We start from the raw sequence: 19,929 nt of genomic DNA, 5'->3' as shown, positions 1-19,929 counted from the left end.
CTTTACAGTGGCCCCAAATACATCCCTGGGGCTTGCGCGTGGCCGGTCAGTGCCGCCGACAGTGTGATCTCTGCCCGGCCTTGTCTTATTCCTGGCTTTTCTCCTCACTTCAGTTCTCTCTATGGGTGCCAATGCATAGTGCCACCGTTTCTGTGTGGATTAGTGCTTCTCTTCCAAAATTCTTTATCTGATGGATAACCACATGGCTTTGCTGTCGCCCACTGTGCACGGGTGTAAAACGATATGCAGAGGAAGGCAAAAAAACAAAAACGAAAAACCCAGAGCAAATAAAGTAATACAATACAAATAATGCAAACTGAAATGGTACTAGGCAGGGGTTGGGACAAGCCAAGGCCGTTTCCGCCCTGCCTGTGTGTTAAGGAAAAACCGTTCATTTCCTCTGTTTTAGGTGACATGCTTAGTAGCTGCGTTTAAAAAACCGGAAACCCTTCTTAACCTTTGCACTGCCTCCTACCTCTGACTTTATTACCATTAAACTAAGAAACTCAGCTATCCTGCTTAACTGAAGGACGTTAATGATAGGAGCGTGTTACCCTTTTCCTCTCCCGCAATATACTATTTTACAGAACAGTTCATAATGGGTTTTTTGACGTTAATGATAGGAGCGTGTTACCCTTTTCCTCTCCCGCACTATACTATTTTACAGAACAGTTCATAATGGGTTTTTATCTCGTTGTCGAAAAGAACATAAGAACATAAGAGACGCCAATGTTGAATCGGGCCAAAGGCCCATCCAGTCCAACACTCTGTCACACAGTGGCCAGAGATACCAGGTGCCATCAGGAGGTCCACCAGTGGGGCCAGGACATTAGAAGCCCTCTCACTGTTGACCCCCCCCCCAAGCACCAAGAAGACAGACCATCACTTGCCCCAGAGTCCCTAGCTATACCTTGTGGCTAATAGCCACTGATGGACCTCTGCGAACGGAACTAGTAGTGCGTTACTGCTGGTCAGTCCTTACCATAGAGTAGCCACCACATACAATAACCCTTTTTCCTGTCGTCGTTTCAGGTTTCCTTTTCCTCACTAACAGTTGTGTCTCAGACTTTGGTTCAGGTAGCTAAGAATTCTGGCAAAACCGTGAAAGGCAAAACTGAAAAGTAGGAAGCATAGGGAAACCCCGTGCAGCTAAAGTTTTTTTGTGCTTAGAGTGAAATAGGATGTCTCTCTTCTGTAGTTGCCAAGAGTTCACTTTGCTGGTCTCGGAAGAGGACTTGGTGTGTAGGTTGCCCTGTCAATATTCTCCAAGGTGCTCGAAGTCAGCTTTTGTGGATATAAATAGTTTACTCTTCCTTAGTGGAGGTCACTCCTCCATGTAGATCTTCTTTGACTTTCCCAGTGAAATGGAAGGTAATGAGGGTGAGTTTGTAAAACTTGGGGGGTGGTATCCATTGTAGACCTGAATCTTGCACTCTGTTCATAAGAACATAAAAAGAGCCCTGCTGGATCAGACCGGTGGTCCATCTAGTCCAGCCTCCTGTCTCACACAGTGACCAACCAGTTCCTCTGGAGGGCCAACAACAGGGCATAGAGGCCGAGGCCTTCCCCTGATAAGAACATCAAGAGAGCCCTTCTGGATCAGACCAGTGGTCCATCTAGTCCAGCATCCTGTCTCATGCAATGGCCAACCAGTTCCTCTGGAGGGCAGAGAGACCGAAGCCTTCCCCTGATGTTGTCTCCTGGCACTGGGATTCAGATGGTGACTGCCCTTGAAAGTGGAGGTTCCCTTTAGTCAGCATGGCTAGGAGCTACTGATAGACCTCTCCTCCATCTGTCTGTCTAATCCCCTCTTAAAGCCGTCCATGCCTGTGGCCATCCGTACATCCTCTGGCAGCTAATTCCACATTTCAATCACTCGCTGTGCAAAGAAGTATTTCCTTTTGTCCATCCTGATTCTACTGCCCCTCATGCAGCCGCCTAGCTTGTAAAAACGTTGGCAGAGCAGTTGTTTTTAAACTGCTGAAGGATTTCCCCACCCTTCACCACCCAAAGGAGTCTCAGAGCGGCTTGCAAACTCCTCTCCCTTCCTGCTCCCCACAACAGACACCCTGTGAGGTAAAAGAAGAAGAGGAGGAGATTGGATTTATACGCCACCCTTCACTACCCAAAGGAGTCTCAGAGTGGCTTACAAACTCCTTTCCCTTCCCCTCCCCACAACAGACACCCTGTGAGGTAAAAGAAGAAGAGGAGGAGATTGGATTTATACGCCACCCTTCACTACCCAAAGGAGTCTCAGAGTGGCTTACAAACTCCTTTCCCTTCCCCTCCCCACAACAGACACCCTGTGAGGTAAAAGAAGAAGAGGAGGAGATTGGATTTATACGCCACCCTTCACTACCCAAAGGAGTCTCAGAGTGGCTTACAAACTCCTTTCCCTTCCCCTCCCCACAACAGACACCCTGTGAGGTAAAAGAAGAAGAGGAGGAGATTGGATTTATACGCCACCCTTCACTACCCAAAGGAGTCTCAGAGTGGCTTACAAACTCCTTTCCCTTCCCCCTCCCCTCAACAGATACCCTGTGAGGTAGGCGCAGAGCACGTAGGACGACCCTCCATGTTTTTCATTTATTTGGAGACTTTGACATGGGGTGCCTTCAAATAAGGGACTCCCCCCCCTACACACACACACACACAGTTTGTGTGCTCTGAGCTATGTGAAGGACTCTAGCATGTACCTATGCTTTGAATTGGCAGACAGGCTACAGTGACGGTTCCAGATCTATACTGAGCAGCGGTCGCTGCCTGTTCCACCTTCTAGCCTGACCGTCATGCCGAGTCTTGGTGCACGGCTGGCGAGTACATGTAGGATGGAAGTCAGCCCTCCCTCCCCCCGTTGTGAACGTACAGCCTTTCCCCACATCCCAGCAATGCCCTAGAGGATCGGGAGATCCGAACGCCGGGCCCCGTGACTCTCGCGCTCGGCCTTAGACCCCCCTCACGCACGCGACCTGATGTGACAGTTGTGGAAGAGACCAGACGAATGCACTAATTTCTCAATGATAGTTAGGTATCCCATGATGCAAGTCCCCAGTTACATGTCTAAAGCTGCAATGTAACGTGAAAATTTTTAAAAGAGACAAAAAAAAAAGAAAGAAATTGACTTAACAATACTGTGTACTTGAGGTTTGCTTTGACTTATGGATTAAAAGTGACGTTTTATGTTTATCATCTACTGACTGTAAACTGTAGTAATAGGATAATAATAATAAAAAAAGGAATTGAAAATAGATGTTTCTTCTGCCTGGTTCACCGACATTTTTATTCCCCTTGAGATTACTTTTTGCCCCAACCCCCACCCACCCCTGATTTGCCCTTTCCTGTACAGTCCTCCTCACCCCGCCCACCCCGCCCCCCTGCAACATTTTTTTTCATTAGACTCGTTTGGTTTTGTTTCGTTTTTTTAAATTTTCATTTAATTTGTCGCTCGAACTCAGTCTTTCCTCCCCACCGTGGCTTTTGTTTTTTATCACAAGTTCATGTGGCTCAAATCCAGATTGCAGCAGGCAGAGAAAGGGCGCCAGTCCCTGGAGGAGGACAACCGTCTCTTCAAGCAGGAGTTCGGGGAGAAGATCAGCAGCCTTCAGCTGGAGGCGGAGCAGCTCAGGAAGCAGCGGTGAAGAGACGGAGGATTTTGGTTTGCTCGGGGCGGGGGGGGGGCTGCTGCCGCCGCCGCCTGGGGCGGCTCTTCTCCGTTTCGTGGTACAATCGGCACGTGTTTGCAGAGCCAGAAAGTGAGCTCTGTGTCAGATCTCGGAAGCTAAGCAGGGCCGACCCAAGGACTTGGAAGGAATACCAGGGCTGAGATGCAGAGGCAGGCAATAGCAAAGCCGCCTCTCTGAAACGTCCAAGTCCCACTAGGGGTTGCCAGAAATCACCATGACTTCCAGGCATGCAAGCACACACACACACATACCAAGAAAAGAATATATTGGATTTCTACCCCGCCCTTCACTACCCAAGGGAGTCTCAGAGCGGCTTACAAACTCCTTTCCCTCCCCCTCCCCACAACAGACGCCCTGTGAGGTAAAAGAAGAAGAAGAAGAGATTGGATTTCTACCCCACCCTTCACTACCCGAAGGAGTCTGAGCGGCTTACAAACTCCTTTCCCTTCCCCTCCCCACAACAGACACCCTGTGAGGTAAAAGAAGAGATTGGATTTATATCCCGCCCTTCACTACCCAAAGGTGTCTCAGAGCGGCTTACAAACTCCTTTCCCTTCCCCTCCCCACAACAGACGCCCTGTGAGGAAAAAGGAGAAGAAGAAGAGATTGGATTTATACCCCTCCCTTCACTACCCAAAGGAGTCTCAGAGCGGCTCACAAACTCCTTTCCCTTCCCCTCCCCACAACAGGCACCCTGTGAGGTAGGTGGGGCTGAGAGAGCTCTGACAGAAACGGCTCTTTTTCAAGAACACCTCTGACAGAACTACAGCTTGCCCAAGGTCACCTGGCAGCTGCAAGTGGAGGAGTGGGGAATCAAACCCGGTTCTCCCAGATTAGAGTCCGCACACTTAACCACTACACCAAACTGGCTCTGAAAGAAAGTGAGCTCTGAACTTTCCAACCAGAGCGCAGGTTCTTTGTTTTTTGGATCCACGTGCAATTGCACACGTGGGTGACCTGAGAGGTTGATGGGAAACTCTTAACAAGTAGTGCCTGTGTCTTTAAGAGCACTCATCTGTGTTTAGTGGGACCTTTGAGCCAGAAAGGTTGCCTGTGCATGTGAGACTGTGTAGACCAGGGGTGTCAAACATACAGCCCCGGGGCCGGATGAGGCCCCTGGAGGGCTTCTATCAGGCCTGCAGTGGAAGTGGCTGTCTTCTGCTGCTTCTTCCAGTTCTGCTGCTGCTGCGTCAACATAGGTTTGCAGCTTACAGATACACACCTCAACAACATACTCAAGATAGCAAGATAGCACAGACATTTTGATGCAATAATTCAAAGCAAGAGGTGTCAGTGATCAGACACTGTTAAATAAACAAAATATCGCAAGAGTGCTCATGTTTTATGCATATTTTTATTTTAAGTTTTAAAAAAAGACCTTTTGTGTTTGTGTCCTTTATAAAGTTTCTATCTCCGCTACCTGGCATTACATTTTATGACACACGTGGCCTGGCCCAAGAAGGTCTCCTTTATGTCAGATCCGGCCCTCATAACAAATGAGTTTGACACCCCTGGTGTAGATGGTCCCCCAGCAGCTCTGCTGGATCCGGCCAGTGGCTCATCCAATACAACACTCTGCATCCCACAGTGGCCAAAACCCAGGTGCCATCAGGAGGTCCACCAGAGGGGCCAGATGGAACTTTCCACCACCATGTGTTAAAGGGGTTTCTTTGTCGTATAGAACAATGGCATTCTGTTTCACTAGAACTAGTAGTTTCCAACAGTAGAAGTGTCTTTTACGTCTTTCTTTTGCAAAAAAGGGAGAGTAGACAAACTTGTTGATTGTGTGCAGGTAGGAAGCTAGTGGGAGCCTTTGCTAATAGACAAGGTATCCATTTCTGGATTCAGGGAATTCAGGGTGGAAGCAGTGGGCATTTATGTCCTGCATGCACCGTGACAACTTTGAGGAAACATCTGGATTTAGCCCCACTTCCAGATAAGGAACCCAGCTAGCTGGCCTGTTGGTTCGATCAGGTTGAACTGTTCCATGTTGTATCATTATTCAGGAATCTGCCCCACTGAGAAAAATAGGAACATGAGAAGAGCCCTGCTGGATCAGACTAGGGGTCCATCTAGTCCAGCATCCTGTCTCACACAAGTGGCCAATCAGTTCCTCTGGAGGGCCAATAACGGCACAGAGGCCAAGGCCTTCCCCTCATAAGAACATGAGAAGAGCCGTGCTGGATCAGACCAGGGGTCCATCTAGTCCAGCATCCTGTCTCACACAAGTGGCCAATCAGTTCCTCTGGAGGGCCAACAACAGGGCACAGAGGCCGAGGCCTTCCACTGATAAGAACACAAGAAGAGCCCTGCTGGATCAGACTAGGGGTCCATCTAGTCCAGCATCCTGTCTCACACAAGTGGCCAATCAGTTCCTCTGGAGGGCCAACAACAGGGCACAGAGGCTGAGGCCTTCCCCTGATTAAGAACATCAGAAGAGCCCTGCTGGATCAGACCAGTGGTCCATCTAGTCCAGCATCCTGCCTCACACAGTGGCTAAGCAGTTCCTCTGGAGGGCCAACAACAGGGCACAGAGGCTGAGGCCTTTCCCTGATAAGAACCTCAGAAGAGCCCTGCTGGATCAGACCAGTGGTCCATCTAGTCCACCATCCTGTCTCACACGAGTGGCCAACCAGTTCCTCTGGGTGCCCAGCAACAGGGCACAGAGGCCGAGGCCTTCCTGAAGTTGCCCCCTGACTCTGGGATTCAGAGGTTGACTGCCTCTGAACGTGGAGGTTCCCTATAGTTATGATGGCTAGCAGTCATCGACAGGTCTATCCTTCCAAGAATCTGCCTAATCCCCTTTTAAAGATGCCTATGCCTGTGGCCATCACAACATTCTCTGGCAGCAAATCCCTCACTTCAATGGCTCTGTGTAAAGAAGTATTTCCTTTTCATCATATTAGATACCTGCACGTTGAGTGAGGTTTTTGGTGATCTGAGGTTTTCTTCAGTCAGCTTTCCCTTTTGTTTTGGTTCTGAGGTGTTCCTTTTAAAAGACTCATTCTGAAGATTCTTTGAAAGGCCCGTAACCCTGCCCGTCCTTTTCGTTCGGCCTCTTCCTCCTCTTCCTTTCAGTGGCTTTTTTAAAAAAACCGAGGCCCGTAAGCCAAAGCTCATTCTCATTGAACGCTTCCTCCCTACTGTTTCTGCAGGAGCCAACTCGAACAGGAATTGAAACGGGTACGAGACCGGGGGTCGCCTTCTCGCTACGGGGTTCAGGAGAACAAGAGCTCGCATGGCCAAGGCAAGGACTTCCCAAAGACCGGGTCAAAAATGGTAATCTCCTCGGATTAGTCGTCAACGCCTTCATCCGCGTTTTTAAATGGCTTTGAGAACTTTGACAGCTGAAGAGCCCTGACCTGGATAGCCCAGGCTAGCCAGATCTCATCAGATCTTGGAAGCTAAGCAGGGCCGCCCCTGGTTGGGAGTGGGATGGGCGACCGCCAAGGAAGCTCCGGGTCGCCACGCAGAGGCAGGCAATGGCAAACCACCTCTGAACGCCTCTTGCCTTGAAAGCCCCACGGGGTCGCCGTAAATCAGTTGCGACTCGAGGGCACTTTCCAGGACCAAAGCTGAAGAGCGACTGAGCGTAAATCTTCTTGGAGAAACAAAATGCACGAGGCAGATATTCCGTGTTGATTCTCATGTTTGCCTCTCTCTCTCTTTTTTTTTAAGACTGCCCCGAAAGGCAGAATTTTATTAAAATTTGTACGTATTTTACACAGACACAAAATAAACATACATACATACACACATGTATGGGGATTATTATTCTTGTTAACAAACATTAATGCCTACGCCTGATCCTCCTTGATCTCTATCCTTGTATATTATGTGAAGTAACCCTTCAACTCTACTTCAATCGAGTATCTACTTTCTAATAGACAAACAGTCTGTCCGCTATAAACTTGCCTACATGTGATTATCATACCAATTATAAAACCGTGTCCCAAGTATTCTGGAATGTAGAGTCTGTTAAACCTTTTGTCAGTCAAGTCAGTTTATCCAATTCCGCTGCCTCCAAAACTTTGTTTATAAATTCTCGCTTTGTTGGTATCTCAGTTGATTTCCAATATTTTGCGTAAAGAATTCTGGCCGCCATAGTTAGATTGATTGTACGTTTGCCTCTCTTGATAGGATCCTGGAAGCAAACTCCTGGAGGGAGATTCTCCGTGGAGAACGCCCGTGAAGCAGGAGAACGCAGTGCTTCCCGTCAAGTATGGGCTGAGTCAAAATGAGCTTCCTCTTATTGCTTAAGCTTCATTGTTTTATGGTCTGTTCAGTTTAATGGTCATGCAAGTAGAGAAGAGAATGGATTTATACCCCACCCTTTACTACCCGAAGGAATCTCAGAGCGGCTCACAAACTCCCTTCCCCTCCCCACAACAGACACCCTGTGAGGTAGGTGGGACTGAGAGAGCTCTTGACAGAAACTGCTCTTTTTCAAGAACAGCTCTTATCAGAACTACGGCTTGCCCAAGGTCATCCAGCCAAGTACAAGTGGAGGAGTGGGGAATCAAACCAATTCTCCAGATTAGAGTCTGCGCACTTAACCACTACACCAAACTGGCTCTCAGGAGGAGGAGGAGATTGGCTTTATACCCTGCCCTTCACTCGGAGTCTCAGAGCAGCTTACAAACTCCTTTCCCTTCCCCTCCCCCACAACAGACACCCTGTGAGGTAGGTGGGGCTGAGAGAGCTCTTTCGAGGACTGCTCCTGAGAGAACAGCTCTGAAAGAACTTGTGACTGACCCAAGGTCACTCCAGCCAGGTGCAAGTGGAGGAGTGGGGAATCAAACCCGGTTCTCCCAGATCAGAGTCTGTGCTTCTAACCACTAACCACTACACCAAACTGGCTGTAGTGCCATCAGGAAGTATTAGAGACTGAAATGCAAGGGCCAGCTTTGTAGCCCCGGCATGGCATCAGGAATGATTCCTGGCGCTGCGTTCCCATGGAGTCACTTTCTTCCTGTTGATAGTTTCACCCATCCCAGCTGGATGCAGGGATGGTTAATGGCTCAAGGGGTCATCTTCAAATGAGTTTGGTGGATCAGGGTGGGGTTTGTTTTTTTGGGAGGGGGGAGCCCACTTTGAAAGATGTCCTGGAAGTTGCCCGTCTGAGGAGCAAGTTACGTGTTCTTTCGCAGGGCCTTCAGGCAGCCGCAGCCTTTGCTCAGGGGGTTGGGCGGGTCTTGGTAGAGGATGTCAGGGTCACACAGAGAGGCACAGGCGTCGTGTTGTGTTGATCCCTGCCAGCCCAAATACCAGATCAGGAAAACTGTGGCATCCGGGTGGGTTGAGGCCTGTGGTTGCTCCCCCTGTGGCTTTCTCAACTTCTGGTTTAGTGCTGAGGCAAGAAACAAGCTCTTCACAGGAACATGCTCATGGACCTACTTGATTGTCTTTGTTCTGATCATTGTAAGAAAGTGAAACTTCCTTTGGGGTTACATAAGAACATAAGAGAAGCCATGTTGGATCAGCCCCGTGGCCTGTCCCGTCCAACGCTCTGTGTCACACAGTGGGCAAAACCCAGGTACCATCAGGAGGTCCACCAGCAGGGCCAGAACTCCAGAGGCCCTCCCAGTGTTGCCCCCCAAGCACCAAGAATACAGAGCATCACTGCCCCAGACAGAGTGTTCCATCTATACCTCGTGGCTAATAGCCACTAAGAACATGAGAGAAGCCAATGTTGGATCAGGCCAATGGCCCATCCAGTCCAACACTCCGTCACACAGTGGCCATCAGGAGGTCCAGCGGGCCAGAACTCCAGAAGCCCTCCCACTGTTGCCCCCCCAACACCAAGAATACAGAGCACCACTGCCCCAGACAGAGTGTCCCATCTATACCTCGTGGCCAGTTGCCACTCGTGGACCAACCTTTTTGACCCTGCAGGAACCTTTGGGATTCTGACGCAGGGTGGTGGGCACAACCACAAAAAGTCAGGGAGCAAGATTACGCACAACTCTTATGCTGTCGTCCAACACGTAAGGCAGAAGCTCTGTTTAACAGAACGCTTCTTAATCTCCCCAGCCAATCAAGTCTCCAGTGGGCAATCAGAAGCCCTGATGGGCACAAGGGCCCCACCCCGGCCCAGCCCGCTTTGTAGACACCCTTGGCTGGCACCAGGAAAGGTGTCGGCGGGTGCCATGATGCCTGTGGGCACCACGTCGGGGCCCCTGGTGTACATTAGGAGGTGGACAAATGGAATGTGCTCTCCTGGTGATCCTAGCTAGTATTTTTTTTCCTGGGGCTGATGCTGCAAGTCTCATCTGTGGCTTTCCAGAGGTTTTTTGTATGATGGGAAAGTAGGAACTTGGAACGTCATCTAGCCAGGTGCAAGTGGAGGAGTGGGGAATCAAACTGGAGAGCCAGTTTGGTGTAGTGGTCAAGTGTGCGGACTCTAATCTGGGAGAACCGGGTTTGATTCCCCACTCCTCCACTTGCACCTGCTGATGTGACCTTGGGTCAGTCACAAGCTCTGGCACAGCTGTCCTTGAAAAAGAGCAGTTTGTGTCACTCAGCCCCACCCACCTCACAGGTTGTCTGTTGTGGGGAGGGGGAGGGAAAGGAGTTTGTAAGCTGCTCTGTGAAGGGCGGGGTATAAATCCAATCTCCTTCTTCTTTTTTATGGGTTGTAAAGGTTGACAGAGCTGAGGGGTGGACATCTCTTTTGGCTATTTCCGGATATTAAAATCAAACACAGCACCGGCTTTGGCCCGTTGTTAGCCCTGATCTAATGGGAGTGGCACAGTCAACCACATTCGTCACATCTGGTCCAGAATCTCAAGACAGCTGCTCTCTTGCCAACTGCAGGGTACCTTGAGAGCCAGTTTGGTGACGTGGTTAAGTGCACGGACTCTAATCTGGGAGAACCGGGTTTGATTCCCCACTCCTCCACATGACACCTGCTGGATGACCTTGGGCAAGCCGTAGTTCTGATAAGAGCTGTCCTTGAAAAAGAGCAGTTTGTGTCAGAGCTCTCTCAGCCCCACCTACCTCCCAGGGTGTCTGTTGTGGGGAGGGGAAGGGAAAGGGGGTTGTAAGCCACTCTGAGACTCCTTCGGGTAGTGAAGGGCGGGGGATAAATCCAATCCCTTCTCTTCTTCTTCTTGTCTGTGCCGGAAATAGACATGGTCATTCCTGTTAGGGAACTGGGCAACAACCAGACAGGTTATGGCAGACGAGAGTTCCAATTACCATTGGAGAAAAAGATCAGTAAATAAAAACATTGCTATGGTAGCTCTGGTTGTCGTCTCCCCCCCCCTCCCCCGGGTGCTTCTCTGTGCATGTGAAGATGGTACAGTTATTGCATTTTTAATTTTGCAACTTTTTTGTAAAAAATCAGATTTTCCTGCGAACTTGAGTTGTCCCGAATTTGCAGAAATGCATACCTGAGCTCGGAATGAGCTCCCCCTTTAATGTTTTTTAGATTCCCCACGTGGAGCCACCCTTGGCTGTTAGGTACACGATTTAGGGTGAATGTTTCGACGTTCTTCCTAACCTATAAGACAGCTCAAGAATAAAACCTGCAGTCCGGGGGGACTGTTGAATCCCCTCGGTCGGTGGCTTTTAGGAATAGGTTTCACAGGCATCATCCGGGGATGCTTCAGGTATGGTGTACTTGTCCGTTGGTTCACCAGGTTATTTGAGGGAAAGGAAAAGAGCAGTTGCCGAGTGTCTTTCTGAGGATTGTAGCTCCTCTGCAGAAGGGGAGGGATTGCCTTGTCATGTGTACTGAGTTCATTAAGTGTTCAAAATCTGTTGTTCTTCTGTGATCCACAGTTGCTGGATGTGCTAAGAGCGTGTACCTATGACAAGTCTGTATGAGGCCTACTCTTTTAAAATGAGGACTCAGAATATGCTTGAAAGCCAATTTATAGAGAGCCAGTTTGGTGTAGTGGTTAAAGAGTGGCAGATTGTAATCTGGAGAACTGGGTTTGATTCCCCACTCCTTCTCCACATGCAGCTGCTGGGTGACCTTGGGTCAGTCACAGAGCTCTCAGAGCTGTTCTCTCAAGAGCAGTTCTCTGAGAGCTCTCTCAGCCCCACCTACCTCAAAGGGTGTCTGTTGTGGGGAGAGGAAGGGAAAGACATTGTAAGCCACTATGAGACGCCAAGTGAAGGGCAGGGCATAAATCCAGTCTCTTCTTCACCATCATCTTCGTTGTCTTCTTCATGAAATGTGGCTGAAATGACAACCCAGATATCTTGTTTCTATTGTAGGGCTCCACCTAGTGGACAAGAAGGGCACGTAAGTAATGACTTTCCTTTGTGTGGAGTAGTAGGAAATCCCTTGCCACAGGAGGAATTTTTCCACATTCTAAAATGATGATCCTCTAAAGCAGGGGTGTCAAACTCATTTGTTATGAGGGCCGGTTCTGACATCAATGAGACCTTGTTGGGCCGGGCCATGCGTGTCATAAAATGTAATGCCAGGTAAGTAAAGGTAAAGGTTCCCTTGCTCGAGAGCCAGCTGAATACGACTCTAGGGTTGCGGTGCTCATCTCCGTTTCAAAGCCGAAGAGCCCGTGCTGTCCGAAGACCTCTCCGTGGTCATGTGGCCGGCATGACTAAACACCAAGGCGCACGGAACGCTGTCACCTTCCCACCGAAGTGGTCCCTATTTATCTACTTGCAATTTCTTGCTTTCGAACTGCCAGGTAGTGGAGATATAAACTTTATAAAGGACACAAACATAAAGGTTTTTTTAAAAAAACTTAAAATTAAAACATGCTTAAAACATTAGCTCTGGAAGCCGCAAACCTACTTTTGCTTTATTGGCATTCACCACAGAAATCTCATGCTCAAGAGTTCTGAGTCTCTAGGACCCAGGTTAGAACACGAAATGGCCGAGTGATTCAGAGAGCCTGGTGAAGCAAGCTAGGATGCAGCAGCAGCAGCAGAACTGGAAGCAGGAGATGGCCAGTTCTACTGCGTACCTCATGGAAGCCCTCCGGGGGCCTGATCTGGCCCCCCGGGCCGCATGTTTGACACCCCTGCTCTAAAGGGCCCTGCCATTGCCTGCCTCTGCATAGCGACCCTGGACTTCTTGGTGGCCTCCCATATAAGCAGTAACTGGAGCTGACCCTGCTTAGTTTCCAGTCTCTGATGAGATCGGGCTCGCCTGGGCCATCAAGGTCAGGGTGCGCGGCTTAACTTGGGGAGACCGTTTTCTGATGCTGTCCGAGGGACACTTCATGCATTTTTAGCAGGCACGGCGTATCCAGCTGTGCAAATTTTGGCTACTGAGACGCTAAGGTTTTTATTGTGCTGTGTTGGTTTATGGGGTTGTTTTCATTCGTTTTCTTGGTTATCAGACACACTGCGCATTCATATTCGGGCTGCCGTTTTTTGCATGAAACAAACTGAACCGTACTTTAATTAAAAGTATGCTGCAAGATACTCCTGCCAACCTAGCAGTTTGAAAGCAAGTAGATAAATAGGTACCACTTCGGTGGGAAGGAAACAGCGTTCCGTGCGCCTCGGTGTTTAGTCATGCCGGCCACATGACCACGGAAACGTCTTCGGACAGCGCTGGCTCTTCGGCTTGGAAACGGAGATGAGCCCCGCAACCCTAGAGTCGGATTCGACTGGCTTTCGAGCAATGGAACCTTTACCTTTATGCTGCAAGAAGGAGACTGCCTACCTTGCCTTTTTGCGACTGTATGATTTGCGGGGTGCTGCGTGCGGAAACGACCGCCCATCTCATGTTCGGTCTGCTCGTTCGCTTCTAAGGAGCAGGCACATGTTCACTGCACTGTAGCTGCCTCTGTGCTGCCACAACAATCCATTTAGACTGCCTGGACCTAATTAACATCATAACCCCCGTGTGCATGCTTGGCCACGTGATCCTACAGATGGCCGCTCTGCACGGTTGCAGATCAGCTTGCCCGCATGAACGTCAATCTAATCGTGAGGAGCCAGATTTAACTCCTCAAAGAGACGTGGGTGAGGCATCCTCAAACCTTACATGCAGGGCTATTTTTGGGCAGGAACGCACAGGAACGGAGTTCCGGCTGGCTCCTGAGTTGGCCACGCCCAGCCGGAACTCATTAGCATAATAGGCCACACCCAACAGCAGAAACTCATTAGGATTGGCTACATTCGGGGTGTGTGGCCTAACATGCAAAGGAGTTCCTGCTACAAAAAAAAGCGCTGGGTTTTGACAACAAACAAGGTAAACAGAATAAGAAGTAAAAGGTGGGTGTGGCTGGATGACCACACTTCTGGTGATGTGGGGGTGTGGCCTAATATGCTAATATGCTGTCAGGGTGTGGCCTACTATGCTAATGAGTTCCTGCTGTTGGGTGTGGCCTGTTATGCTAATGAGTTCCTGCTGGGCTTTTTCTACAAAAAGAGCCCTGCTTACGTGAGATATTTTCTATGAGAAGTCAGATGATCTGCGAGAAAACTTTGCAGCCTCAATGGGTTGCTTAAACAGCAGCCGTGTTAAATGTTTCCATTTCCGTCTGAACTGTTTAGGAGCAGACTGCCGGCCCCGGGAAGTCAGAGCTGTGCCAATTGTGTCAGGAAGAAAGCACTCGGAGCCAAAAGAAGGTGAGTCTAACCCAAAGAGTAGTTATTAATTTTTTTGCCATCAAGTTGTAGCCAATTTATGGTGACCTCGTAGGGTTTCAAGGCAAGGGACGGTCAGAGGCGGTTTGCCATTGCCTGCCTCTGTACAGCGACCTTAAGACCTTCTTGATGGTCTCCCATCCAAGTACTAACCAGGGCCGACACTGCTTAGCCTCCGAGATCTGATGAGATCAGGCTAACCTGGGCTACCCAGGACAGGGTGTGGTTAACCTGGGGAGACCATTTTCTGCTCCTATTCTATACTCTGCCACATTGTCCGAGGGACAATTTGTACTTTTTTAAGCAGCCGTGGCTGTAGTTCGAAAGCAAGGAATTGCAAGTAGATAAACAGGTACCGCTTCGGTGGGAAGGTAACAGCGTTCCGTGCGCCTCGGCGTCTAGTCATGCCGGCCACATGACCACGGAGGAGTCTTCGGACAGCGCTGGCTCTTCAGCTGGGAAACGGAGATGAGCAGTGCCCCCTAGAGTCGGATTTGACTAGCTGTCGAGTAAGGGAATCGTTTACCTTTATAGATAGGAACTCTCAGTCTGGGGCAAGTGATGCTCGGTATTCTTGGCGCTTGGGGGGGCAACAGTGGGAGGGCTTCTATTGTCCTGGCTACTGTGTTACACGGAGTGTTGGACTGGATGGGCCACTGGCCTGATCCAACATTGGCTTCTCTTATGTTCTTATATCCAGCTTCTTTTTTTGCTTGAAATTCTCCTGACCTCCTTTACAGGGGTTTTGCAAAGAGGACTGAGGCCCAGCAGCGACCTGATTATATTTTTATCCCGCTCTTTTTTTTTGGGGGGGCCAGAGTGGCACAGAGGATCCTCTGCTCCATTTTGTCCTCACCACAATCCTATCCTGATAAGTAGGTTAGGCAGAAAGAGCAGGTGATTGGCTCAGAGTCGCCCTGCGGGTGGGGTCTTGAACCCAGGTCCTCCCTCGCCCTAGTATGGGCCATCAGAGCCTCTCCACATGAGCATCAGGAACAGGACAGGCTATAAGCTGAATAGACAAACTCTCACGCTGAACTAAGTTAGGCCCCGAGCCTTTTAGAGCCACCTCTGTCTTGGCAATGTAGTAGGTTGTAATGCAGGGTTTAGTTTCCAGCATTAGAGGCTACCAGGGTTGGTTGGAGCCAGTCATCGTGGAGGAGGAGATTGGATTTATACCCCACCCTTCACTACCCAAAGGAGTCTCAGAGCTGCTTACAAACTCCTTTCCCTTCCCCTCCCCACAACTGACACCCTGTGACGTAAAAGAAGAAGAAGAGATTGTATTTATCCCCTGCCCTTCCCTCCCCGAAGGAGTCTGAGCGGCTTACAACCTCCTTTCCCTTCCCCTCCCCACAACTGACACCCTGTGACGTAAAAGAAGAAGAAGAGATTGTATTTATCCCCTGCCCTTCCCTCCCCGAAGGAGTCTGAGCGGCTTACAACCTCCTTTCCCTTCCCCTCCCCACAACTGACACCCTGTGACGTAAAAGAAGAAGAAGAGATTGTATTTATCCCCTGCCCTTCCCTCCCCGAAGGAGTCTGAGCGGCTTACAACCTCCTTTCCCTTCCCCTCCCCACAACTGACACCCTGTGACGTAAAAGAAGAAGAAGAGATTGTATTTATCCCCTGCCCTTCCCTCCCCGAAGGAGTCTGAGCGGCTTACAACCTCCTTTCCCTTCCCCTCCCCACAACTGACACCCTGTGACGTAAAAGAAGAAGAAGAGATTGTATTTATCCCCTGCCCTTCCCTCCCCGAAGGAGTCTGAGCGGCTTACAACCTCCTTTCCCTTCCCCTCCCCACCACAGACACCCTGGGAGGTAAAAGAAGAAGAAGAAGAGATTGGATTTATACCCCGCCTTTCACTACCCAAAGGAGTCTCAGAGCGGCTCACAAGCTCCTTTCCCTCCCCACAACAGACACCCTGTGAGGGAGGGGGGGCTGAGAGAGCTCTGAGAGAAACGGCCGATTCCCCTGTGGCACAATTCTGACTGTAAAAAGGTTTTTCCTGATATCCATGGCCTTCCCGCCCTTAATGTAAACCCATTCTTGTGAGTCCCATCCTCTGCTGCCAACAGGAACAGCTCCCTGCCCTCCTCCAAGGAACGGCCCTTCAAATACTTCAAAAGAGAGCAGCCGTGTCCCCCCTCAACCTCCTCTTCTCCAGACTAAACGTTCCCAAGTCCCTCAGCCTACACCAGTTTGGTGCAGCGGTTAAGTGTTTGGATTCTCATCTGTGGCCTTCTAGGCTTAAAATCCTCTGATTTCTGAGCAATATCCATTCACGTAACCATGTCAGTGCCGCGGCCTGATAGTATAGTCGCCAATTCGGCACTGCCAATCCGCCCTTCTTTGTTTTTTCTTGTAAAGAATAAATCTTTATTCTGGGTTTTTTTCCCCCCCAAATAAAATCTGATGTTAACTTATCCATAATTTTTATAAACTTGTAATTATTGAGTACTGGGATGTTTTGAAATAGAAATAGTATCCTGGGAAGTATAGCCATTTTAATCACTGCCACTTTCCCCATAAGAGACAGTTGAAGCTTGGACCAATTTTCTAAATCCTTTTTAACCTGGGTCAAGAGCGTATCGTAATTACCTGGTATCAATGTACTTGTTCTATTCGTAATGTTTATCCCAAGATATTTCACGTTCTTTTCTAAACCAAAATCGGTTATTTCTTGCAGTTTTCTCTCTAGGGCTTCTCCCAGATTAGACTCCGCACACTTAACCACCACATCAAACTACACCAGGCCTGTTTGCGCCTGGCTGAAACATTAACCACTGAACGTGGCGTTTGCTTTTTGTTTCAAGTGCAAAAGCGTGCCAGGATTCAAAAGCCTGGTTCCAATTTTATCTGTTTCTTCTCCCCCACGCAGAACGTTTGCAAGAACTGCGGCGGGATCTTCTGCGAGGCCTGCTCTGCGAACGAACTGCCTCTCCCGTCCAGCATCAACCCGGAACGTGTCTGCAACCGGTGTCACAAGCACTTGATGCAGCAGTATTCTGCAAGCCCCTCATAAAGACCAGGGAATGAATGCGCTGCCAAATGTTGCTCGTGCGCGCTGGCCGAGCTCCACTGTGAAACGCTGTGTCTTCCAAATGTCTCTGCAGCCGTTTGGAGAGATTTTTGAGAGCGCTCCTGCAGAACCAGAGAGCCCCGGGGTGTGCTATAATTGCATCGGCAATCAGCCTTCTAACTGTAAATGTTTAAGGACCCTTGGTGAACCATCCTTGGAAGAGTTTTGCCCGGTCTCCTGTCTCTGCTGTGAAGGTGTTCTGTGCTCTTGAGCATCTACATTGGGAGCCGAGTGCTGCGTGTTGTTTGTCTTTGCAGGCACAAAAGACACTGTTGAACTGCTTGTCCATGAATCGGGAGGCACAACAGAGTGCCCAGCAAGGGGCAAGAGTGCAAACCATGAGCCTGTGGAAAGACACGTGACAGGGGTCTTTTCTCTCCAGTGTACTTCTCCTGGGAAGGCAGCTGTGCACATGGGCATGTCTTGCACTCGTTCCTGGAAGCCAGGCGAACTAGACAGGTCCAGCATAAGCCACATGTACTTCCTTGCTTGTTTATGGGGCTCACACACTCACCTGACTTCCTAAGAGGGAGCTAGTGAATGCACAGACTCATGCGATCTGTAATATCTCTGAGTTGCACAGCTCTCTCAGAGTGGGGAGGCATTTGCTAACCAGTGGATACAGGGCACCTATTCGTATTCTGTTTTTAAAGCAGCCTCTCTGGATCACCTCGTTGGGAGGCCCGGAGATGGAATTGCGTAACTCCTGAAAACAAATTAGAGGCAACTGTGTCCAGTTAGAGAGCGCCCCCCCCACCCCCAGAGCTGTTAACTTTGACCTGTTTCTGCCAATTAACTTTTGTTGAGGCTCTGATTTTGCAGATGTGCTGCTCAAAAAAAAAAAGGAAACGAATTCCACCAAGCTCCTTGAGGGAGAACGTGTGATGTGTGAATTGCACTGCATTTTTTTTTTAAAACCTGCACAGTTGTCGGCAAGTTTGCTATCGAAAATTTGGCCAAGATCTTTTCCTTTCTAAACTGCCCAGGAGTAGCCTAAGACACCGGTTTTTGCGGGACCTCTAGGGGGCGCCAGCCAATTGTGAATTCTCTGAGCCACTGGAGTGGAACTTGAATCCTGAATGTTTTGCCTGCTTAAGTGAAAAACTGCACCGTTTGCGCATCGAGGCTGTAGAGGCAGTAGGACCGTATGGATTTGCTCATGAAAAAAACTAGGGTGATTTCATAGAGAGAAGGTGGGTAATTTCGTCACTGTAAGCTAATGGATTTTAGGAAGGTCAGCAGCGTGTTACACTTCTTAACAGAGCGCTGGCCGCTTCGTAGTTCCAAAGAGGCTGCCGCTTCTCTTGGGCCTTTCTGCAGCCATCTTGGTGAACCACATCACATGCTCTGTGGGCGGAGGGCCCGCTAACTGGAAACTTGCAGCATGTAATTGAATGTGTCGGCGGCTAGTGTTTCACTGCTGTTATGTTTATGTTGTGCGGACAATCAAATGTTTACGGAAGTACAGTGTGGCTCATTCTTCAGTGTGTTACCTTTAACAGAGAGAGAGAGAGATGAAATTAAGGGAAAACAGAGCCAAACACTCTGGGTCACGACCGGTGTTCCCTCTAAGCTGAGTTAGTGTGAGCTAGCTCACAGCTTTTTAGTCTCCGGCTCACACATTTTCGTCTTCGCTCAGGAAGGATGGGGCTCCAGAGCAGAACTGATTTATGCGGCAGCCCAATCGCTCGCTCACAACTTTAATGCCGGTAGCTCACAAAGTAGAATTTTTGCTCACAAGACTCCACAGCTTGGGAGGGAGCATTGGTCACTATCTACTTAAGACGGCCGAAGCATACACCGAATCCTTAGCAATCATTCTTCCAGCTCGCAGTTATAGAGAATAGGTAAAAAAGACGATTGGTTAGAGTGTGTATGTAAACTGAAAAACAGGCAGGACTAATTATGCTGTAGTTTTCAGGAACGAAGGATATAATTCAGATGGTTACGGTTATTAAGGGAGGGGATGTATAATCCAGCTGCATTGCCCCCAGTGTAGAATATTATCAGATGTTTTGCCTTAAGAGAGCCAGTTTGGTGTAGTGGTTAATTGCGTGGACTCTAATCTGGGAGAACCGGGTTTGATTCCCCACTCCTCCACTTGCACCTGCTGATGTGACCTTGGGTCAGTCACAAGCTGTGGCACAGCTGTCCTTGGAAAAGAGCAGTTTGTATCAGAGATCTCTCAGCCTCACCCACCTCACCGGGTGTCTGTTGTGGGGAGGGGAAGGGAAAGGAGTTTGTAAGCCGCTCTGAGACTCCAAGTGAAGGGCGGGGTATAAATCCAATCTCTTCTTCTTCTTAAGGCAATTTGGGAAGAATTGCCCCACCTGTTCATTGGTGCGATTGCAGAGTTAGCAGAGCCAGGATGCGGCCCCCGGCCCCGGGAGCAGCGTGTGCCATTTTGTTAGTGTAATAAAGTATTCTTACCCCACCTTTCCTTGTGGTTGTGCACTGCTGGGGTGGATTAGGAGTGGCAGGCCATTATCGATCTTCTCACCGGGGACTGTGGAGCATATTTTATACACCACAGCCTTGAGTGACTGTCATTAGCTCGACCAGGCAACGGCCGCGAAGGCTGGTG

At 49.4% G+C, this 19,929-nt stretch overlaps 1 protein-coding gene across 2 annotated transcripts in view; it reads left to right on the top strand.

Annotated features, from left to right (window-relative positions):
• Positions 1-19,686, top strand: part of RUFY3 (RUN and FYVE domain containing 3) — a 94,428-nt gene extending 74,742 nt beyond the window's left edge. Inside the window, exons 13-19 of one of the 2 annotated variants that reach the window (XR_001482955.1) lie at positions 3,515-3,634; positions 6,839-6,962; positions 7,824-7,903; positions 11,910-11,937; positions 14,169-14,243; positions 17,145-18,538; positions 19,652-19,686. Coding sequence is in view for 1 of the 2 variants with exons in the window: in XM_015427120.1 (XP_015282606.1) it covers positions 3,515-3,634; positions 6,839-6,962; positions 7,824-7,903; positions 11,910-11,937; positions 14,169-14,243; positions 17,145-17,288 (571 nt within the window). In the remaining variant the exon portion in view is untranslated. Of the gene's footprint in view, positions 1-3,514; positions 3,635-6,838; positions 6,963-7,823; positions 7,904-11,909; positions 11,938-14,168; positions 14,244-17,144; positions 18,799-19,651 lie in introns of those variants that run through there. The other variant, XM_015427120.1, reaches the window with a different exon arrangement.
• The last annotated feature ends 243 nt before the right edge of the window (positions 19,687-19,929 follow it).

Source organism: Gekko japonicus, unplaced genomic scaffold, assembly GCF_001447785.1.
Source record: "Gekko japonicus isolate JY-2015 unplaced genomic scaffold, Gekko_japonicus_V1.1 scaffold565, whole genome shotgun sequence".
Classification (NCBI taxonomy): domain Eukaryota; kingdom Metazoa; phylum Chordata; class Lepidosauria; order Squamata; family Gekkonidae; genus Gekko; species Gekko japonicus.
This window is presented reverse-complemented; position numbering and strand designations above follow the sequence as displayed.